Below are 24,162 nucleotides of genomic sequence, written 5' to 3' on the forward strand. Positions count from 1 at the left end.
AACCCTAACCCTGTCTGAGCTTCTGAAATGTTTCGATTCATAACTGCTAACCCTGCTAACCATACTAACCCTTCTAACCATGCTAACCCTGCTAACCATGCTAACCATGCTAACCATGCTAACCATGCTAACCATGCTAACCCTGCTAACCATGCTAACCCTGCTAACCATGCTAACCCTGCTAACCATGCTAACCCTGCTAACCTTGCTGTCACTGGTAGCAAAGCCCCTTATGCCTCACATATGCTGTGTTAGGCTGGGGTGAATGGCTGTTACTACTGTGTGTGCATGAGTGGGCACACGTGCGGAAGCAGAGCTTGAGTGTGTGTGTGTGTGTGTGTGTGTGTGTGTGAGTGTGTGCGTGTGTGCGTGTGTGCGTGTGTGTGTGTGTGTGTGTGTGTGTGTGTGTGTGTGTGTGCGTGCATGTGTGCGTGTGCGTGTGTGTGTGTATGTGTGAGTGTGTGTGTGTGTGTGTGTGAGTGCTTGAGAGAAAGAGAGGAAAGGGAGCCAAAGACACTGGTACCATAAAAATCATATTACTGCTCTGCAAGCTTTGGGACAATGTATTAATATTACTGCTCTGCCAGCTGTGGGACAATGTATTAATATTTCTGCTCTGCCAGCTGTGGGACAATGTATTAATATTTCTGCTCTGCCAGCTGTGGGACAATGTATTCACAAACCAAAATGAGCAATGGAGTCCCACAAAGAGCATTAAAAGAGGTGTGTGACACCTACAATGGCTGAAATAAAAAGGTTTTTGACATAAACAAATGATACAAACTCTATATGATGATCTGCCACCCACACCAGCACACTAACTTCACACATCTTGCATTCAAAACGCAAACAATGACAATGCTTTCACACAAAGACACACTTCGATGCTCTACACACAGAGTACACACTTTGAGGGTAGGTTCTACAGACAGAGTACACACTTTGAGGGTAGGTTCTATACACAGAGTACACACTTTGAGGGTAGGTTCTACAGACAGAGTACACACTTAGAGAGTAGGTTCTATACACAGAGTACACACTTTGAGGGTAGGTTCTACAGACAGAGTATACACTTAGAGAGTAGGTTCTATACAGAGTACACAATAAGGTTAGGAGGCGTCTTTAACCATCACCATAGACTAAATAAATCCACCTTCACTGAACTTAAGGATGTTAGACTCCCTCTAAATATTTCTTGTTCTGAAAACTTACAAGCTAAGTAGTTCCAAATTAAATGTCATTCAAGCAGAGTGACTACAAATTATATTTTATTTAACTGAAATCATACTATCCTAACCCTGCATAGAAAAAAAAATTATAGCCGCACAAGTGAATACTCTTGTGAGGGCACAGAACAAAGGAAGAAATAGCGACCGTATACCGAATCAAAGCACTCCCATCCTTTTAAAAATAACAATTTTGGCATAGTGTTCAATAATGCAAAACCTGGCTTGTTGAAACGCAAAATAAATTGTGCAGGCTTGCAAGGCAGAGTTCACCATCAGAAACGAGGAGAGAGTAGCTGAAGAATCTGGCCTTCACTACTAAACGTCCCTCAATAGACAGAAATTGAAAAAATCCTCATAAGCCTTTGAGTACGTTTTTTGTGTGTGTGCATTTTAGTGCTGACTAAAAACGAGATGTTGTTGCAATCATGATGAATGGCGCTCGGATATAATCCAGGGACATGGCTGTGCAAATTATGTAACATTTTTATAACTAACATGTACTCTTTTCATCACTTTTAAAAGACATGTCCATGACTAGAGCAAAGCTAAGACATTTGCACGTGTAAGACCATACACAGGGCCTGCCCTGACCACCTGCCCTGACCACCTGCCCTGACCATACACAGGGCCTGCCCTGACCACCTGCCCTGACCACCTGCCCTGACCATACACAGAGCCTGCCCTGACCACCTGCCCTGACCACCTGCCCTGACCATACACAGAGCCTGCCCTGCTCCTCTCTCACACACCCCTGCTCCTCTCTCACACACCCCTGCTCCTCTCTCACACACCCCTGCTCCTCTCTCACACACCCCTGCTCCTCTCTCACACACCCCTGCTCCTCTCTTACACACCCCTGCTCCTCTCTCACACACCCCTTCTCCTCTCTCACACACCCCTTCTCCTCTCTCACACACCCCTGCTCCTCTCTCACACACCCCTGCTCCTCTCTTACACACCCCTGCTCTCCCGCACTGCGGGTGCACCCCAGCGCACGCCCCCTGTTCTGCGACGGACCGTCTGTTAAACCGTTGACATTCTTTTTCATGACCAAATTGGAGGTATGGATACCTACATTTTTATTTTAGAGCGCGTGAAATACAAACAATAGATTAGGCTACTTATGCGCATTAATAAGTGACAACCAAAGTTATACGCCTTTCGCGTATAATGGTGGTGCCATGAAAATATTTATAACTATCGACATTGTCATGACAAGTGTTACACTTGCAGCTATATGCAACTGTTAGGGCAGTGCCTGCATCCGAACTAAATCTCAAATGATTACACTTTTACCTCGTAAAACATATACTATTGTGAGAATCGCGCAGAAGTTAAAAGTAGTTTCATGCCATAAATGTTTTTTTGCTTTTCGAAAATTACAACTGTGGCGAAAGCAAACACCATGCCTCTTGGATGAATTGACCACAGCTCGATACATAACAAGATCACTTCTAAATTAGGCTAACAGGTTTGAAAACTTTTGTACTTTTCTGAGAATAGTTTACGGGATCAGCATGAGTGCCTCCACTGTCTTCGTAACACTCACCTGCACGAGACGGTGATCTCCACCTTGGTGGCGGGGATATTCCCCGTGATGGGGTCGAACTCGTACACAGAGGCCATGTCCTCCAGCTTGTCCATAACGTCCCCCTCCATGAGGGCGAGCGCGCGTGGAGGCTCTGGACTGATCCGTGACTCGCACAGCCTGGCCCCTGTCGAGCGCGTGGTGTCCCCGGTGACTCGCGAGACCAGATCAGAGATCTTTCGGCCCCCGGTCCAACCGGGAGACCCAGCCACCTCAAAAACGTTGGTGGAAGAGAGAAAGAAAGAAAGAAAGGGGAGAAAAAAACAGTAAAGGAATTCAAGACGACCCGACTATCGCGTCTTCAAATTGAAGAAGCGCACTTGGCGAACTGTACGTAGAGTAGGCTAGCGTGTGAAATCGGACAGGCGCGCCCACCTGAACCTGCCGGCTAGAACGGAACCTGAGCTCACACAAAACCGCCGATCACTTCAGAACAGTGACCCGTTATCAACTGATCAATATCGGTTCCTTCCAGTGGTAGCAGCAGCAGCTTGCAGGAACGACACCGCCTTTGTGCGCAGAGCGAAGCGTATGGAGAGAAAAGGGCTGTCAAGGCTCTCCACCCACTCCCACACACATTACATGCGAATGTTAACCCCCCTTCTCGTGCTAGGGTTTTCTAGTCTACAACCATACCGCTTGGAGTTGACACGCGCAGATAAGCATTTGATCAGAGTTGGTCAAGATGCGTCATGGTATGCGTGACTAAACATCAGTTTTGATAGAAGGGCGGGTAGGACTGCGCCTTATCCCCAAAAGCACTAGCCAATATAGGCTACAGCATGAACTACTGATAATAAAAGTAAATTATCTATCGGCCATGTAGGCTATTTAAGCTGTTGCTGTCTTTCAATAGTCAATCCACTGGTCGGTAGAAACATGTAATGTATTTAGCTGTCAACTGGCATTGGAGCGACTGTGTTTGCACCCGCCGCAGCATCTCGGCACCGCTCGCTCAACCCCAGCTAGCGGCACATCCAGCCACACCCCTGAAGACATTGTGGATATGAAGATCTGCGAAGACTGGGGCACCTTGCATGCAACCATGAGACTATGGTGTTTGATTTGCATGCAAACAGTGATCCTGCCATTTATGCAAACAAACAGCTATATGTCGCTGGTATTTATCAGTACCAAGTTCTCCATGTAGATTACTTTACAACTCCCCTATCCTCCTCATAACACACACACACCGTCAGATCGTCAGTGAAGTTTCACCCGTAGTTGTAGCAGATAGGAAGGTATATTTTTAATAAGTATGCGGTGGCGGAGCCAAACGTTGTAAACATTAGAGGTTTAGCCCCAACCTAGGACCAAGGTTTGATGTGAGTTTAGATCAGAACTTCCACATGCGAGAGCGCTTTTTTTGCATTAATTTGAGTGCAAAATTGTGTTTTGAGCTTTATGTAATATAAACATTACGTTGGACTCATATTGTTATATTTGCCGAAAATTACGAAATACCTTTTCGTAATTTTTACCTTAAAGATTCGGGGCTTAATCCACGAATCAATCCCCGGGGCCCAATCCCCGGTTGCCTGTTCGATTCCCGGCCGTGAAAAATGACGTTGTGTCCTTGGGCAAGGCATTTCACCCTACTTACCTGGGGGGAATGTCCCTGTACTTACTGTAAGTTGCTCTGGATAAGAGCGTCTGCTAAATGACTAAATGTAAATGTAAAATATTTGTTCCATTCAAAGTATTTTTTTCAAAAAAAATAAATCCACACACACAGTGAAAGGAGAGAGGAGGAAAGGTGAGAGGAGAACAGAGAAGCTTAAAACAGAGTTGAGTAAAGCAGAACAGAGCACAATAGAGTACAGTAGAATTTCTATATTTTCACAAATATTTTTTCCAAAACATTTTTCACAAATATTTTGGACAAAACAATTTTTGGAAAACAAGATTCGAAAGGTTGAAAATATATTTCCAATATTTTTTCAAAAATATTTTTTCTTCATTGATGAGTCATCATCAATCTTTTATCATAATCAATTACTCATCAATGATGCAAAACAATAAAAAATAAAAACAAATCGAAAATATTTTTTCAACCTTTCAAAACTTTTTGTCAGGACAAGGACACATAGGACGCAATTTATAAAAAATATTTTTTAGACCTTTTTTGTGTATTACACCTTTAAAAAATATATTTTTTAAACCTTTCATTGTTTTTCACCTTTCAAAAATACTTGTTTTCACTTTTCAATTTTTTTTTGTTGTTGCAAATTTACTTAAAAAAGTTCCAAAACTATAAATGAAATATATAAACTATAAACTCGTATGGGGCTCTGTGTTCCTCACAAAGCACAGTGGCCCAGCAGGTGGTCGATCAGTTTGTCCCCCTCCCACCCCCAACTAATGACAGAGCGGGCAGGAAACTGCCCCCTCCTCTGTCGTTACTTCCATTCTTTTGCTCTTCTTCCTGCACTCTAATTGCCACATTTCTGTTCACTTGCGTCATGCCGCCTGAAAATAACGCTGTGTTGTTGAGCAATTAAGCAAAACAGACCCTCAGGGACACAGACAACGAGGTCCGGATTCAGGGAGTCGAGTAGTGGTGGCAAAGGTCAGGAAAAACGCTGGTATTTTTATCATCTCCTGTGTCGGTGCGCACTAATTTACTGAACATTACCATTCAAATGATCTAGAAGATCTCTTGTTGTCACTTCATTCCCTCAGGATGTCCAATTAATTGTGACCATTGAACTGATATGTGAATCATATACCGTCATGAGTGTGTTGGTTTTGCTGAGAGAGAGAGTTTCTAAAAGGGGCTGAAAGAGAGACGTGTAGCCCAGGGCTGAGAGAGACGTGTAGCCCAGGGCTGAGAAAGACGTGTAGCCCAGGGCTGAGAGAGAGACGTGTAGCCCAGGGCTGAGAGAGACGTGTAGCCCAGGCCTGAGAGAGACGTGTAGCCCAGGCCTGAGAGAGACGTGTAGCCCAGGGCTGAGAGAGAGACGTGTAGCCCAGGCCTGAGAGAGACGTGTAGCCCAGGCCTGAGAGAGACGTGTAGCCCAGGGCTGAGAGAGACGTGTAGCCCAGGGCTGAGAGAGAGACGTGTAGCCCAGGGCTGAGAGAGAGACGTGTAGCCCAGGGCTGAGAGAGACGTGTAGCCCAGGCCTGAGAGAGACGTGTAGCCCAGGGCTGAGAGAGACGTGTAGCCCAGGCCTGAGAGAGACGTGTAGCCCAGGGCTGAGAGAGACGTGTAGCCCAGGGCTGAGAGAGAGACGTGTAGCCCAGGGCTGAGAGAGAGACGTGTAGCCCAGGGCTGAGAGAGACGTGTAGCCCAGGCCTGAGAGAGACGTGTAGCCCAGGGCTGAGAGAGAGACGTGTAGCCCAGGGCTGAGAGAGACGTGTAGCCCAGGCCTGAGAGAGACGTGTAGCCCAGGGCTGAGAGAGAGACGTGTAGCCCAGGGCTGAGAGAGAGACGTGTAGCCCAGGCCTGAGAGAGACGTGTAGCCCAGGGTACAGGTACCTACAGTACCTGCAGTACCTGTAGTGCCTGCAGTACCTTTAGTGTCTACAGTACCTGCAGTACCTACAGTACCTTCAGTATCTGCAGTACCTGTAGTGCCTACAGTTGTACCAACTGCTACTGGGGATCAGGACACTGTCTTGCATTGCAGCCCCAAAAAACATGAAACTTAGACCATTCAGTAGGTTTTGAGGTACAACATGTACTACTAGGACGCTTGTTTTATCGATTTCAGGTGCACCTTGTTTATAGAAAATCTGTCATTGTTTACATGTTCCACATTGTTTATATTACTGTATGTGTTTATTATTTGTCGATTGTATTTTTACTTTCATTCTTACTTGATCTCTGCCGCTGCAACACCCTCATTGTCCTGCATGGGAAATTGTTATCTTAATACAGAATACAGTATTTTCTTGCTCAAACATACTAAAAGAGGGCCTCTAATTCTTTCTATTCTAAGTTAAGATTGGATGGTAAGCAAGGTTAGTACTGAGAATAGTGCATACTGTAGTATTAAGACGCTGTGCTTGTGAGGCAGGTTAAAGTCCATCCTTTTTTTTATGGCGCCAAAGACTACTAATGTTTCACAGGGTCCAAGGTTCTCTCTGCAGGATACACCTTCGCATCACAGTTTATCTCCACAGCACAAGAGTGTTTGCAAACCTGCAAGACAAATACGTGCGTCCATTTCTGATGAAAATCTCCACAATCAAAGAAACAAGATTCCGGCCTGAAAGAAATCCACTGGACAAAAGTTGACATTTGTGGTGTGCTGTACAAACAAGTGTTTAAATTTTTGCGCACAGCCATATGTTCTAGCCCTTGTGTGAGTGTGGATCTGGAACCATGTTTGAACTGGCCTTCTACCCTGCGGTGGCGCTGGTGTACTTCTTCGGGGTGCTGAGAGGCAGCCAGGAGGACCGCGTGGAGCTGGACGAGCGAGCCTCCATCAGCGTGTTCTGCTTGTTTGTGCTGGCACAGCCGCTCTGCCTGGTGGTGGGCCGCTACACCGGCATGCTCCTGTACCTCCTCACCGCCCTGGTGTCCTACCACTTCCTGCCCTGGAAGGAAACAGAGGAGCCGGACCCAACAGCTGGCATGGAGCCTGGAGACGTGGAGAAGAAGAAGAAAAAGACCAACTAAAAAAGGAGAAGTTTGGATGATGGTAGACATGGACTGCACATACATAAACACATGGAGGGCAAACTGAAATCACAGGCTTTATCTATAATATACTCCACATTTTAAGGTAGAGTTGTATTCATATTTTTCATACAGCCAGCTCAATTATAGTTGTTTTGAATGGGAGAAGAATGCCCCTGACTGGATTTACATTTAGTCATTTAGCAGACGCTCTTATGTGTCTTTAAATGTGTCTGGTCTTATATAATTGTCCTTGTCTTAAATGTAACTTCCATTCAATGTTTAGAAGTGTGTATCAGTTTGCTATGCGTGATCTTAAACACAATATGTGTGTCCATCTTTGCATGTGATTGTGGTGTGTGTGTGTGGGAACAGGTAATGCAAAAACAGAGAAAGCAGTAAACTTCACACTCATTCCACTGATGAGACCCTGCTTTGTTTGTATCCATGGAGACTGTCAGTACATCTATAAATATGTTGAAGAATCTGGGGAATATTTGAATTGTTTTATTTAAACGTTGGACGGTATTACATTTCTTAGAACTCAGTCTAGTCTCAGACTCTTTAATATTCTGTTTCTTCCTCTGCTTTTCACGGCTGTGCATTCGCTGACCTTCCAACATCTCCTGTCCATCTTCCCCTCACTTCTCCTCTCCCTTCTCTCATCCTTCCTTTTCTGTCCCCTCTCCCTCCATCTCTGTGACGGCAAGGCGGGACTGATCCTCTCCAGTCACTAGAGCCAGTAGCTGACATGTCAGTCTGGAGATGGAGAACTCCCTCACTTCTGTCTCCCAAATTAACTCTGTAAAACACTCCCAGAGGTCAACTGTCGAACCATCCATCAATCTGTCACATCTTCACATCTGAATTGCTTACTGTTGTTCTCTTCCTCTCCTTTTTATCCTCTATTTATCCATCTTCCTTTACCCTCGTATATCCTTCACAGCCCTCTATCCTCACTTCCTAGCCTCCATCTCTGTCTGTCCTTCCTGTGATACAGGCAGCACTCTCACCCCTTATCTCCTTATTAAGTTAACACCAGCTCCCAGGGAGTCAGACCAGGGGAAATCATCTGAAAAAGCACTCAAGACTGAAGACACTTCCACTTCCTGTTTATGAGGTCCTCTACATACAGCCAGAGAGACACCCCACAATGCCAGCTTCAGCAGAAGTGAGCAGGCCTTTTCAGTGGTAAAACATCCTGCTGAAGCCCACTGCCAGCAGCAGAGCCACAACACTTTAACGGGTAATAGAGGAGTTCAAACTTGTTTGCAAAACTGAAACAAAAAAACTAAAAAGCTCAGGAAAATGATGTGCAGTTAAGAGGAGAAGATTCAAAATATTTTTTGAATTATTTTGAACAAAAGCAAAATAATTTTTAAGGAAATAAATTGATTATGTATTTATGCAGCATTTACCACGGTGATACTGGTATCTAAGAATGCTAATTGGTGTTACACAGTGCTGGGAGGAAGGCATGAGGGACTGCAAGCAGAGGCTGATGGGTAATTAAATGAGACCAAATTCACCATTGTCATTATGAAATTAAACAGAGTGCAACATAAAAATTCTATTGCTGAGTTTAAATATTGATGAACAGAGCAGATGTAGAGCACACTGGTACCCAAACTAAGGGTGGCAGTGAGGGAGGGTGTGTGTGTGTGTCTGAGAGGAGCGATAAAGAGAATAGTGTGTGTGTGTGCACATGTAGTTTGGTTTTACACTCCAAGTTTGCGAGAATGAGTTAAAGAGCATTTAGAATGTTTATGGTCTTGTTTATGTAGTCCAAGAATGCGGGACGGGAATGTGTTTGGTTGTATGTTTGAGCACTTATTGTTAAAGGATTGGCATTTGAAAACGTACCGAACCCCAACCCTAACCCTCCAGGTTTTTAATAACCATCGTACATTACTACGACTACGATTTCTGCCGAGTCCCTGACAAACCGCACCCCCACACCAGGTAATATCCTGATCTGCAAAGGAAACAAAGATGTATGAGGTGTGGGTGCAACACCACAGATGTATGAGGTGTGGGTGCAACACCACAGATGTATGAGGTGTGGGTGCAACACCACAGATGTATGAGGTGTGGGTGCAACACCACAGCCACCCTCACGGCAGAGCTGGCGGTGTCGGGGTCCCTGAACGAACATGTTTACTGCCGTTAAAATGCTCAACCCCCCCCCCCACCTCCCACCCCACCCCTCCCCCCCCACACACCCATCCCCCCCACACACCCATCCCCCCACCCCTCCCCCACCTCCCCCCCACACACCCATCCTCCCCCCCACACCACTCCCCCCCACACACCCATCCTCCCCCCCACACCACTCCCCCCCACCTCCCACCCCTCCCCCCACCTCCCACACCCCCCCCACCCCCACACACCCATCCCCCCCACACACCCATCCCCCCCACCTCCCACCCCTCCCCCCACCTCCCACACCCACCCCCTGACATACAGGGTCTATCGTCCAGAACACTCACCCCTTCCGTACACATCAGGTGAATCTTTCTCTCTGAGGACAGGAGGAATGCTGGCATTTTGAACAAGTTGAAGTAAACTGAGAGAAAAGTGAAAGCAATCTATTTGGATTAGAGGACAGGGCCATTAGTTAGTAGTGAGGCTGGAGGTGGATTGGCCCCTCACAGCTGCTGTGTCCTCATATCCCTACGCCACAGCAAACACTGACAGCAAAAAAGCATTGGAGGAAAATGGGGCCTGTCAAACTATGACAGGTTCACTTAAGGTTGTCTGGGAAGTTTAGCGCGGCGCAGGTTTCAGATCAAAGAAAAAAGACCAATTACTTTTGTCATGTTTTGACTTTGACTTGTTTTTATTTGCATGAAAGAACGTTGATGCTTCATTAAATACAATTGTACTTACAGTATTTACAGTCATGGTATTTTACATGGTTTGGTCACATGCACATTGTAAGAAAAAGAAAATAAATTCTACATATTTACATTGATCAGAGGGAGGAGCATGTTTGACCTTTGAATCCTGTAATTACCTTCCCTCTTGCGGGAGGGTCAAAGTTCAGATTCTCCACCACACATGACCTCACAATGCCTCATATAAAGCCTCCCTGGTGACTGTGCCCCCTGGGCAGGCCTGGTCTCTCTGATAGAGAGGATGTACCCTCCAGAAGCTCGCATTCCACAGCAGCTGAGAGGTAAGCTCAGAATGTTTTTTCAGCCATAGAATTAGAACCAGTCGAGAAAATGTGTAAATAGAGAAAACATGACAAGCATCTACCAACTAAGGCGCTACAGTCTGATTACTGAATAACAACGGAAGCATAGACAAACAGTAATTAACATCCACCATCCTGTCTGCTTGTGTGTGGAGGCAGTGGGGGCTGAAGGCGGAGAACTCATCCCTCTCCAGGCTGTTAGCCTGAAGGAGAGGAACATGCTTGAACTGGTATTAAGTATCATGCACTTACAGGGGCTGAAGTTAGCCTGTTAGCTTTGCTGTAACGGTAGGCTTAATGTGCTTATTAGGCATAGTGCAGTGACCGGATACTGCCCCTTGTAGGTGGGTAAAGGGACTGATAAACAGCAAGACGAGAGCGAGGACATATCACTCACTAGCACCATCACATTAGACCCAAGTCCCTGTTTCAGAGGTAAGCACACACAGACCAGTATGTCTGCATGACCGGCTCCCTCACAGGTACAGGAACTGCTCAGGGTCTCCAGGGAGTTATGGGGCAAAAGATAACCAAGCATTCAAACATAAAAAATAATAATAAATAAAAACAGCATATACAGTCCTACACATATATACAAATTATCAAGTCACAGAAATCGAGGGACAAGGTTTAACGATTAGACCTCCTAAACGATGGGCACGCCAGCCAGACTGTCAAACATGAGCGGAACTCCAGTTGGCTTCTTGAGACATTCTGATCTCTCTTTTTTTCATGATACTGTTCAGTAATCACTGAATCTTCAACTTTTACAACTAAATTATAACATTGATAATAAGTAGACCATCCTTAGCTTTCAAAAGGTTCAACTTCAAACTTAATGATTGACAGTTTTGGCCCAGTCCTCATCATGCAGTCCCACAGCCTATGTACATGCATGCGAGGCACCTTAAAGCTACAGCACTACCAAGCGTTCTCTAGCAACTACATAAAGAGAGGAGAGATAGAAACAGTGAAAGCAGCTAGAAGAGACAGGTTTAGCCTTGAGAGCAGAACACAGTGAACGCAACACAAGACAAGAAGCAGAGCTAGCGACTTAGCAAACTAGCTCCTAGCAAACTAGCTCCTAGCAAACTAGCTCCTAGCAAACTAGCTCTTAGCAAACTAGCTCTTAGCAAACTAGCTCTTAGCAAACTAGCTCTGGGTGTGAAACAGGAGAACAACCCACTAGACCAGAGAATGACGTTTCTGAGAATCTGAGAAGTTTCTCTTCCAAAATGTTCAAGTCTCAGTAGAAGTGCACCTCGTGACTCGTTACAGAGGTGCGTGGCCTGAATGCGTGCGTGAATTGAACTGTAGTTTTTGGATCATCAATGCCTGATATTAGGCTTCAGAACTACAGATTAGTGAAGGCTCTTTTTCAAGCAGTATAAATAATCAATTTCACTGACCGATGAAATCACATCACTAAAGGTATTTAGTCTCCCAGGACTGGAGTAGTCCGCAGCCATGACACAGGTGCGTGGGAAACACAGTGTTTCAGTTGACCAGGACAGGAGGTCAAACGAGGTGTTCATGTAGGTTACCAGGTTTAGCACCAGAGACTTTAGCTTTGTACGCTTATCATCAGCTATGCCAGGATATCCTTCTATCGGCCAACATGGGCTCCACACCAAATATCTCTGCAGGTTGAGATGACCATTATGAAGAGGAATGTTATGAAAGGAACTCGGACAGAATAAGGCTAATAGCAGGAGACAGAAGAAAGGCCCAAAAATCCTCCATCTTTGACCAGAGTCTGAGACTACGGTCTCTTTAAAAATGGCTTTTGAAAAGTCAAGGCATTTGGTACATGAAGGGATCTATACTGGGTTGCCATTTTATTATTCTATCACGATCCCGCTTCTAGATTTATAGACAAAAAAATACCAGGATTGCTTTATCGTATTTCCCATATCCTTCAATAAAGGAACAAAAACCCTCCAGTAGGTTTTGATATCAGCTAGCAGCATCGGAGTCTTGTGAGAAACCAGATCATAAAATCAATGTTCTCACATCTTAACAAATATAAGAAAAATACTAGAAAATGGGAGGGGATTTGATGTGGGATCAGAACAATCAGGAATCTCTGTTCTGTGTTTTTCAAGCCACTGATATCTTGCTCTGATCCAAGGTTCTATTGCACAGTACACGATTATTTCTCATCTTAAGCAGGGTAAAGCACACTCAATTTACAATGGAATAACTGTAAAGGGGGGAGGGTGTGTGGTGGCAGGAGGCATGTTTGATACATACGCATCAAGATGGCATTGCTTTTCTTGTTGTACATCTGCATCAGGCGGTAAAACAGGAGCATGGTGATAAGCTTAGTAATGTTCTTATCATTACTGGTTACGAGTTACAAGTTTAAATAAAACGTTTGCTATCTGTGTGTGTTCGCCTGAGGAGGCTCTGATTGAGGGTGATAAAAATGTTCCATTAAGCAGATGGTAAATCTAGGATGCAAAGGCGTGCCAAGGCCTGACAGGCATGAGGAAAGCACGTGCACACACATACACACACAAAGTAGCAAGACAGTTGCAGTAGTTTCGACTCAACAAAAGAAGAAAGGATCTCAATACAGAAAGAAAGATGTTCTTCTCTCTCTTCTCTCTGACCCAGTTCCCCAACACCAGCCTAAATAAGCTGACTGCCGAGCTGAGAGCTCCAATTAGACAAATCCAGCCTGGAGCCTCCAGAGCAGTGCAGCACAGTGAGCCTGGGAGCGCTGGGCTGTCCACCAGCGTGGCTAACCTTCAGACAGGAGCGCTACTGAGAGGCCAGCACACAGGGCCAGAGAGCAGAGAGCTCTCATGGTGATCTGCATGAAAGTCTCAGGCTTTGTGTGGAAGACAGAGAGATAACGATCTGGTACTTTAACCCCTGTGGAGCTCTTGAAGGTTGGTGGTTATGTGTGTATGTGCAGTGAACTGGAGAGGTGTGTGTGCACAGTAATCTGGGTAGGGGTGTGTGTGTGGGTAGCCCATTTCTGCAAGCGTGAGCATTTCTCGCTGCGATTAGAGGATGGCTTGTTAGTTCCTCTGGGACTGCCGGTGTTAGTGGTGTTATTGGATCTGGGCTTCCCAGGGAGCCAGCTCTGACCAAAGACCTGCAAGCTCACAGGCTACCTCACACCACTTCAGGAGATGAGGAATCAGAACGCTACACATGTCCTAAGTACACAAACACTGAGCTGGACAAGCACACCTGAACCAGTTTCACTGAGGTAAAGAAGAGTTCTCCTGGGGGAAGAGGGACCTTTAGAGTGAAACATAGACACACAGGGACTCATGTACTAACGCTTTTGCGCCCACTTCAGGCGTATTTGTTTCACAATTTGCGCATAAAAGCATGGCGAGGTATGTACAAACATGCCGCACTGAGGTAAAAGCGCAGACTGCTTGTCGCGGGAACTGAAAATGGCAAATTGCGCTTTTCCGTTTCATGCATATGCATTCACGGGAGGGTCAAGGGAAAAGTGGGAGTTTCCCATAAAGAGATGGGAGGGGATGCGTAAAGTGCGCCTAATTATGTATTCCGCGGTATGTACAAAAACTGCCTGTGAAAGTGCGCTTCTATTTTGCGGTGATAATTCTGCGCCTCTTAAAAGCAAGTGTAAACCTGGATGCACGCGGGTTCCCTCACATATGCCTCCTGGTGAAATGACAGCAGTAATCCGAGCAAGACGAAGACACATTCGAGGAGGCGATCTGAAAGGATATTTGCCACAAGGATCACACTTTTTCAGTAGAGTGAACACAAAATCATTACACGTTACAGATTAAGCAGCCATGCAATATTACAGTTACTGGAATTTGTAATTTCGGTCCAGATTGCATTTTTTTGTGTCGGTGTGGAATTCCGGCCTTGTGTAATATTTAAATTTGCTGTTACCTCATGAACAAGCACATCAACTTCGTTATCACTAAATCTTTGTTTTCGCTGTTTTGACTTTGATGGCTGATCCTTGATAGAAAGAGGCCCATTCAATTGCGCGTTTAAATGCTCACAATTTACGGTATAGTGGGCGGAGAAAGGCGCTGATTACCCGATGAACTGCAGGTTTCGTAAATACGACATAAACTGAAGTATCACAGCGTGCGCAATCTGTGGGTTGGCCATGGCGCTAATAACGCTACGTTTGCAAATGTACGTACATGAGGCCCACAGGGTTAGTGTTGGGGAGCTGGGAGGGGTTAGTGTTGAACAGGAGGTCAGAAGAAACACATCAGAACAGTGTCACATGTTTCTATAGGTGTGTTATATAATATCCTTGTGATTTCTGCCACCAACCTAAAGCACCCCACCATCCCCTGAGCTTCCAACACAGGCTTCAGCCTGTGTGACTCAGTCATCAACCTATAGGAGATCAAAACACTAACAATCCTGCAGAAATCCTCCTCCTCATTCTATTGGCTCATATATGGCGTTCCCTGAGGATGAGGATATGGATGCCGTGTTATCCTTGACGGAACACAAATACACAAATACTCCAGTCTGTCAGCAGCTGTATCTATGAATGTCGATCAAGGACATTTTGTTTTACTCAGTAAAAATGATGCTTTCCTTTAAATGCCAGTTTCGAGAGCAACAATGTATGGGGTTTCATCTCATTCAAATCAGTTGGCACTTTGTAAGTAGGAATGGCAGTAGAAAAAGCACAAAATAAAAAAATGACACTTTGCATCGCCTTGATGTGTGAACGCCTGAGGTCACGAGATGAGGTCACATGCGGATGACATCTACACGATGGCCGCTGGTCACATGCGGATGACATCTACACGATGGCCGCTGGTCACATGCGGATGACATCTACACGATGGCCGCTGGTCACATGCGGATGACATCTACACGATGGCCGCTGGTCACATGCGGATGACATCTACACGATGGCCGCTGTTGACCGTCGCCTTATCCATCTTCACTGTCCAGATCTTCACTGTCATGTCACTGAGAGGGAGATGAGGAACAGATAAAGGGTGGAGGAGCAGGGAGAGAGAGGTTTAGGGGGAGTAGATGGAGAGAGAGAGAGGTGGGGGGGCAGTAGAGGGAGAGAGAGAGGTGGAGGGGCAGTAGAGGGAGAGAGAGAGGTGGAGGGGCAGTAGAGGGAGAGAGAGAGGTGGAGGGGCAGTAGAGGGAGAGAGAGAGGTGGAGGGGGAGTAGAGGGAGGTGGAGGGGGAGTAAAGGGAGAGAGAGAGAGGTGGAGGGGCAGTAGAGGGAGAGAGAGAGGCGGAGGGGGAGTAGAGGGAGAGAGAGAGGTGGAGGGGGAGTAGCGGGAGAGAGAGAGGTGGAGGGGCAGTAGCGGGAGAGAGAGAGGTGGAGGGGGAGTAGAGGGAGAGAGAGAGGTGGAGGGGGAGTAGCGGGAGAGAGAGAGGTGCCGGGGGAGTAGAGGGAGAGAGAGAGGTGGAGGGGGAGTAGCGGGAGAGAGGGCAACCAGGAGAGATAGAGACGATTGGGGACAGAGGAAGAGAACATGAGTGAGAGGAGGAGAAAGAAGAGAAAGTATGACTCAATTTCCTGAATCTTCAAACACATCCATTGTACATCCCACACAAGACCAGAGAGACAAACATCAAAACCAGCAGTTCAAATAAAGAGAATGAACTCTCCTCCTCTCTGCCCCCCATCGCCCCTCCATGCACACATACCAGCTCAAACACACAAACACACCGACCCCTCACTGCCTCACCAATTACAGAGCACAAAGGACTCAGACCCAAAATAGACATCAAACATCACTCTACCCTGTGTCGACAAGCCTCCCCTGCAAGAACACTGAACAAACGGAACCTTCCCCCTTCTCTCTCTCAACCACCCACCCTCCCATCTCCCTCTCTCAACCACCCACCCTCCCCACTCTATTGCTCGCCCCCTCCCTCTCCTTCACTCTTTCTCCCTCTCTCTCTCCCTCCTTCCCCTCTCTCTCCCTCCTCCTCAAACTGTCACCCGCCCTTCTACCGTCTCTCTCTCATTCTCAGATAAACATACATCTTAGAGACGTGTATTAAGACCTATAATAACATTAGGATCCTGAAGGATGAGAACATCCTCCTTCCCAGCTCAGCTCTACTGACTAGGCAACTCCTTCCACCTCATCACCTCCTGTCAACCGTTACTTCATTTTTCAAAGCCCACCACAAATTCCACTCACTAAAACGGTGACAAGCAAACATTTGTCAGGCATTGTGTTAGCAGGAGCTAACGCTAAATGTTGTTCTGTTCAGGAAACTAGCAAAGCTGAATCTTTGGAAGGCTGGAGCCAATTAGACGAGGCAGAGCTGACCACTCTCACAGTCGACCATCTTGGACTGTACCAGATGACACAAGCAGGCTGAGCAGAACTGAGTCACTTGTTCAAAGTGAAAAGCAATTAGGGCAGATATTCGCTACTACTCAGAGAGTAGGAAAAGGTGACGGTAGCAGAAGTGTATAAGAAAAGATATAAAGGAGACAAATTATCAACTTGCAAATCGCCTAGAAAAAAAAGTATGTGTTCTGAATTCAGAATTCTAAGAAACAGAAGGAAGACTGGAGAAAAGTAGTACCAGAAGAGAGAGTACCAGAGGAGAGAGAGAGTACCAGAGGAGAGAGAGAGTACCAGAAGAGAGAGAGAGTACCAGAGGAGAGAGAGAGTACCAGAAGAGAGAGAGAGAGTACCAGAGGAGAGAGAAAGTACCAGAAGAGAGAGAGAGTACCAGAGGAGAGAGAGAGAGTACCAGAGGAGAGAGAGAGTACCAGAGGAGAGAGAGAGAGTACCAGAGGAGAGAGAGAGTACCAGAGGAGAGAGAGAGAGTACCAGAGGAGAGAGAGAGAGTACCAGAGGAGAGAGAGAGTACCAGAGGAGAGAGAGAGAGTACCAGAGGAGAGAGAGAGAGAGTACCAGAGGAGAGAGAGAGTACCAGAGGAGAGAGAGAGAGTACCAGAGGAGAGAGAGAGTACCAGAGTAGAGCGGGGGAGGCGGCGGGCGGAGCAGAGGCTCATGGGAGGCTGGTGGCGCGGCCTTTGATGGCCAGGACCCTCCGAGGGAGACAGGGAGTCAGACCTGGGACATAGCTCCACAACTTCACCCTGCCATCACTGCAGCAGGAGGGGAGGAGGAAAGAGGAGGGGAGGAGGGTAGAGGAGAGGACAAGAAAGGGGAGAAGAGGAAAGGGGAGGAGAGAAAAGGAGAGGAGTGGGGAGGAGGGGATTGGAGTTGAGGAGAATATGGGAGCGTAAAGGGAGTAGATGATAGGTGAGGTGAGTAGGTGAGGAAAGGAGAGGGGAGGAGATCAGTGAAGTTGTCAAGTCAGTGAAGAGAGGTTAGGGTTAGGGAGTTAGGGTTAGAAGAGATGAAAGGGGAGAAACAGTCAGAAGAGAAAGAGTAAGAGAACAGACCCTCTTCATAAAATATGTTGATGGTAAAAGACAACTAGAACTTAACCCTAACTGAGCTGTCCTTACATTCTGAACCTGACCTTATCCCCCAGTAAAGCAGTAGGGTTAGTGTTAGCAGGATTATGATTAGGGTTATTATTATGGTTAGTAGGTTAGGCTGTACCTCGAAGCGGTGAAGATTTGTCTGGAGTTTGTGCAGATGGCGTTGATGGGGCTGTCGTGACCCCGGAGCTCCCCTATGGGCGTGAAGTTGTCCACGTGCCACACCTTCATCATGCCCCCCCGGCACGCACTTAGCAGCAGGGGCCGGCTGGGCACAAAGGCCAGCGCACACACCCAGTCCTTGTGGGCATTGGGGATTTGCTGGAGAGGAGAGGAATGGAAAAAGACAGAATGGATTCAGAAAAGACAGAGAGAGGAAGGTAGAGTTGACTTTTTCAGTGGAGAGATAAAGGAACAGTATACGCAATGGGTATGTGTATAACTTTAGAGAATGGTATAAACTCAGCTTGAGCATCTTTGGGGAAGAAATTACAGACGGGCGGTTGTTGACAACAGTGTATCTTAGCAACATGGACCATTTTAGAAGCATATGCTCCACATTGCTGCGGTCTCCCGGTCGTGTAGATTCACCCTCTACAACATCCGGAAGATCAGGAGATACCTGTCTGAGCACTCCACCCAGCTGCTAGTCCAAGCACTTGTCCTCTCCAAGTTGGACTATTGCAACTCGCTGCTCGCTGGTCTCCCAGCATGTGCAACCCGCCCTCTTCAGAGGATTCAGAACGCAGTGGCCCGCCTGGTCTACAATCTACCCAGACGCTCCCATGTTACCCCACTCCTCATCTCTCTCCACTGGCTACCTATCATGGCCCGTATCAGATTCAAGACCCTGGTATTGACCTTCCGAGCAGTGAACGGAACTGCACCCGTCTACATCAAGTCTCTCCTGCAGCCTTACACTCCCACCCGTCACCTACGGTCTTCTTCAGACAACCGCCTGGTGGTCCCACCGCTCAAGACCGCCCGGTCCCAACACAAGCTCTTCTCCTGTCTGGCCCCCCAGTGGTGGAATCAACTCCCCACCTCCATCAGAGACACTGACTGTCTCTCCACCTTCAAGAAAAGGCTCCAAGACGCACTTGTTCCGGGAGTACAACGGTACTTAGGAATGGTTCGCTTGACCCGATGTTAGTTTCCTCAAGGATCACAATGACTCTTGCTCAGAGACTTGTTGCTCTTGTGGTTAGTGGTAACTGATTTAAATTTTTGTACTCGCTGTGATATATTGTTTTTATTATTGTTGCTTGTTTTTTCCACAGGTACACTTGCACGTATAGCGGTTCATGTTGTTTAATTGTAACTTGTTTAACTACATGCTCTTATGGTTCTTCCCTTTGGCACTTACTTTGGTTGTTCACAATGTGTGCTTCATGTTTTGGCTACTCGCAATGTTTTGTGGCTATCTTGTTGTTATGATCTATGCACTTTGTAAAGCTCTCTTGGAAGTCGCTTTGGATAAAAGCGTCTGCTAAATGAATAAATGTAACGTAAATGTAAATATGATTATACTACTGGATTAATTAACAATGAGAACTATCTGCCATGTTGTACTGAATCAACAAACACAGAAAATGAGTGAAGCATGACCAGTCCCACCCCTGCACACGCATACACACACACGCATGCACACACACGCATGCACACACACGCATGCACACGCATGCATACACACACATCACATGCATACACACACACGCATGCACACACACGCATGCACACACACGCATGCACACACACGCATGCATACACACACATGCATGCACACACATGCATACACACGCATGCATGCACACACATGCATACCGTATTTGCATTTTCTATAAAAGCTCCCATTCCCAAGGGAGCTTTGTGTTTGTAAATCGGATTATAACCCGCCCTGGAATATGTGCCACACTTGATACGGGAACAATGATACCAACCCTTACAAAAAAGAAGTATATTAAAGTATACTATAAGTATATTAAAATATGGATAGTACACTTAGTTCACTTTTGATATACTTTTAAGAAGTATGCTTAGAAAATAGTTCACTTTTGATATACTTTTAAGAAGTATACTTAGAAAATAGTTCACTTTTGATTTACTTATAAGTATGCTTTGAAAATAGTTCACTTTTGATATAATTTTAAGAAGTATGCTTAAAAACAGAAAATGGTATACATTTCTTCTGGAATCGGATGTACATTTTCTATTATTATACAGCAAAAACAGTCAAAATAATTTTAAAGTACATTACAGGTTACATTTTTTTGATCCATCTCATTCTAATTATTCATGTCTATGAAAATCTATTATGCATTGCACATTGAATCTTTTTTGGTACTGAAGCTGTAACCTTAATTACTTCCAAAACATTCTGAAGCCCTATAATCTTATACTAATAATTATCAATTGGAGTATTAATGGAAAAAAAGAAAAAGCTACTTGAGAAAGAAGCAGACCGAAGGGTTGCATTATGCATTTGAAGGTTATACTGTCAAACTGACTGAAGAACGAAATAACGACCTGAAAAAATGAAGATAGCGTGGCTCATTGGCTGGTCTATTCCCATGATGCAAGGCGGTAAATAGTGTTAAAATTTGCTGATAAGTTTGCCGTTTGTTCGAAATACAAATGTAACTTCATGAATTTCGTTTTTTTAAATGTGTCTGCTTAGAATGTAGTGTTTTGTTGCATGGTCATTGTTGTGGTGGTTTACCATTGTAACCATGAGTTAAATTACTGTTACGTTTCATAAGAAGAGCTGGATTCTTAAAACGTGAACACTTGCGCAGTGAATAGCTTCTTTCAGCTAAGAAACTACAGTGCAACTTTGCAAGGGCCCCTGTATTGCTAAGTGACTTATAATCTAAGGTGTTTGAGGGGCTCCTAAACATTATAATATATTAGTAAGTAATAGTAAAATTTTATTTATTAAGTTCATTTCTTGAAGTACTTTCATTAATTGAAAGTGCACTTAAAAGTATTGCAAAGTGTACTTGGAGGCTCTTTAGGAAGTATACTTGATGAACTGAAAGTGCACTACACAGGCTACTTTACAGTATTCAAAAGTAAACCTTGAAATACACTATAAGTGTACTTTAAAGTGTACTAAGTGACCTAAAAGTGGGCCAATTCAGTTTACTTAGTACAAAAATAGCATATAAATAAGTACAAAAATAGTATATAAATAAGTACACTGCTAGTATACTTTAAGTAACATGATAATAGTATACTTTTTATACTAAGTATACTTACAAAATAAACTTGAAGTATACTTCTTTTTTGTAAGGGAAGCAATGCACAAGTATAGGCGATCTTACAGCCAGTACCGGTCCTAGCACATTTGGCACCCTAGACAAGATTTATCAAGATTTATCAGATTTATCAAGATTTACCCATGAACCCCCTGGTTCATGGTCTCTCTCTCTCTCTCTCTCTGGGTTCTGCTCTCTCTCTCTCTCTCTCTCTCTCTCTCTCTCTCTCTCTCTCTCTCTCTCTCTCTCTCTCTCTCTCTCTCTCTCTCTCTCTCTCTCTCTCTCTCTCTCTCTCTCTCTCTCTCTCTCTCTCTCTCTCTCTCTCTCTCTCTCTCTCTCTCTCTCTCTCTCTCTGTCACACACTCACTGACACATACACTCTCACACACTCTCACACTCTCACACACACACACTCTCACACACACACTCTCACACACACTCACACTATAATAGTCAGCCTTGAGCTCACACAGACACACATACACAGAACCCCCCTCTCAAGTGATAACGATGGTGTTTGTGGGCCACAGATCACAGGGCGTCTGGGGAAATAAGCAGAGCAAATCGGAACAGGTCCTGAGGTACTTTATCCTTGACATTTTACCACCACACATACACATATATAAATACACACACACACACACACTCACATACCTGTGAGAGCTCCTGCTGATCCAGATCCCACTTTTTGATGCCGTTGTCACGGGAACCACTGAAGAGCACGTCTCCATGCACAGTCAGACACTCGATGCCGTCGTAGTGCGGGGGCTCAAAGTTGTGAGCCGGGCCTACGTTTCCCAGCATTCCCTCCGCCACATCAAACACCTGGCATGAGACGACTCGTCAAGTAGGAAACAGCAGCGCTGACTACCATACCTCCCAGACATCTACTGTTTAGGAGAGTCATATAGACCCTCTATGTATGTGTGTGTGTGTGTGTGTGTTTGTGTGTGTACCTTGACATAGTGGTCCTTGGAGCCGGTGATGACCTGGTCCTTCCCCAGGATAGACTGACCAACCGTCAGACACATGACCGAGCCTGTGTGGCCTGTCAGCTTCCCTGCTGGCTGCATCCTGTTGGGGGGCAGGAGATGGAAGGAGAGAGGGAGGAGAGAGAGACATAGAGGGAGGAGTTGAGAGAGACAGAGAGGAAGAGGGAGAGAGAGGATTGAGGAGAAGAATAAGGATGATAGAATAAGCAGGAAATACTGTGGGGGTGCCCTTGTGCTCATGCCTCTCTGTGTGTGTTACCTGCTGAGGTCCCAGGAGCGTACAGAGTTTCCGGCGGCAGCGTACAGCACCGAGCCAGAAGGGTTGAGGGCGATCTGGTTGATCTGGTACTCTCCCTGGGAGAAGGTGATGGTGCGTGTGGTGGAGCCAGCACACGCATCCCCCGACACCACCTGACCTGACGAGCTGGGGGAGCGATGGTGGGTGGGGTCATAGAGAGGGTGAAAGTGATGGATAAAGGAAATGATAGAAGAACAGAGGAAGATGAGGAACGGCAACATAAGGGTATGAAGGACAGAGAAGACAGGATCACAAACCTGTTCCGATTTGATGACAGACTTTCAACATTGTGAGAGAGAGAGAGAGAGAGAGAGAGAGAGAGAGAGAGAGAGAGAGAGAGAGAGAGAGAGAGAGAGAGAGAGAAAAAAAAGGATATTGGGGACTCACGTGAGGGTGCGGACACACTTGGCGGAATCGCGGATGTCCCACACCTTGATGTAGGAGGTGGAGACAGAGAACAACAGGCAGGAGGAGGAGCAGTACTTCACAGACACCACATTGTTGGGGTGGCCCTTCAGTGTGACGATTTCCTGACCTGTCACCAGGTTCCACATCTTACAGGTACGGTCTTGGGGGGTGGGGGGGAGGGGCAGGAGAGTGAGAGAGAGGGGGGGATACAGGGGAGAGAGAGGGGGGGGGGAGGGGGGGGGGGGTACAGGGGAGAGAGAGAGAGACAGAGAGAGAGAGAGAGAGAGAGAGAGAGAGAGAGAGAGAGAGAGAGAGAGAGAGAGAGAGGGGGGGGGGGATACAGGGGAGAGAGAGAGAGATACAGCGGAGAGAGGAGGTGAATAAAGGGGTAAAAGACACAACGAGTCAGGGTTACCAACTGTACAGCAGCTATTCCCGACCTTTTCCACTTGCATACCTCAAATATTTTTGCGGCCGCACAACACATCTGTTCACTTAATTCGCGCTTATCACACATGTTTAACACCACAGGAGCCAAACAGTTCGCTTATCACACATGTTTAACACCACAGGAGCCAAACAGTTCGCTTTCACTGCAACATTTATTTTAATAATTTACCAACAGTATATATCAACATTTTGATATTTATTACTTTTTCATAGCTTAGTTTTCATTGGTTTTGCGGCCCAACTGTATTACCCTCGTAGACCACAGGCTGGGAATCGCTGTTATACAGTAATGAGATGTCATGATAAAGCCCTCAAACAAGCTATTATCTCTTCATCAGGTTGGATTTAGAGTCAGTTCTGACACAGCAAGATGGTAAGTTACACAGAACCATCTGGGAAGTCTGGTTTGTGTGTACCTTTAGAGCCGGTGAAGAGCAGCTCATCGGTGGCATCCACACAGAGGACGGGTTTGGAGTGTCCTTCAGCTGCGGCTACACATTGCAGGGGCGTCGTCCGCCCCCCCTTCAGCCCCCCCAAGGGACTGATCACCCCCCTGAGGGAAACACACACACACAGTCACACACAGTCACACACAGTCACACCGTCCACCAGAGTGATTGTGCCCTAGTGTTCCCCCAGTGATGTGATGTTATAACGGACCTACACACACCAGAGGATCAAAAATCATCAGAACACCCTGC

The 24,162-nt window shown here is 46.0% G+C and overlaps 2 protein-coding genes across 6 annotated transcripts in view; both read right to left on the reverse strand.

Moving 5' to 3' along the window:
* The window catches only part of cpne5b (copine Vb), a 97,106-nt gene extending 94,203 nt beyond the window's left edge, over positions 1-2,903 (reverse strand). Inside the window, exon 1 of one of the 5 annotated variants that reach the window (XM_067234197.1) lies at positions 2,779-2,903. In XM_067234197.1, coding sequence (XP_067090298.1) covers positions 2,779-2,888 — 110 coding nt within the window. In that variant the 5' untranslated portion in view covers positions 2,889-2,903. The remainder of the gene's footprint in view (positions 1-2,778) is intronic. The other 4 variants (XM_067235015.1, XM_067232687.1, XM_067229823.1 and 1 more) reach the window with 4 other exon arrangements.
* A 12,563-nt stretch (positions 2,904-15,466) lies between these two features.
* Positions 15,467-24,162, reverse strand: part of kif21b (kinesin family member 21B) — a 53,497-nt gene continuing 44,801 nt past the window's right edge. The window contains exons 28-34 of the mRNA XM_067255105.1: positions 23,878-24,014; positions 22,991-23,171; positions 22,565-22,729; positions 22,270-22,387; positions 21,968-22,138; positions 18,178-18,377; positions 15,467-15,587 (exon numbers count right to left, since the gene is read on the reverse strand). Coding sequence (XP_067111206.1) covers positions 15,503-15,587; positions 18,178-18,377; positions 21,968-22,138; positions 22,270-22,387; positions 22,565-22,729; positions 22,991-23,171; positions 23,878-24,014 — 1,057 coding nt within the window. The 3' untranslated portion in view covers positions 15,467-15,502. The remainder of the gene's footprint in view (positions 15,588-18,177; positions 18,378-21,967; positions 22,139-22,269; positions 22,388-22,564; positions 22,730-22,990; positions 23,172-23,877; positions 24,015-24,162) is intronic.

The sequence above is a fragment of the Osmerus mordax genome, chromosome 1, assembly GCF_038355195.1.
Source record: "Osmerus mordax isolate fOsmMor3 chromosome 1, fOsmMor3.pri, whole genome shotgun sequence".
Lineage (NCBI taxonomy): Eukaryota > Metazoa > Chordata > Actinopteri > Osmeriformes > Osmeridae > Osmerus > Osmerus mordax.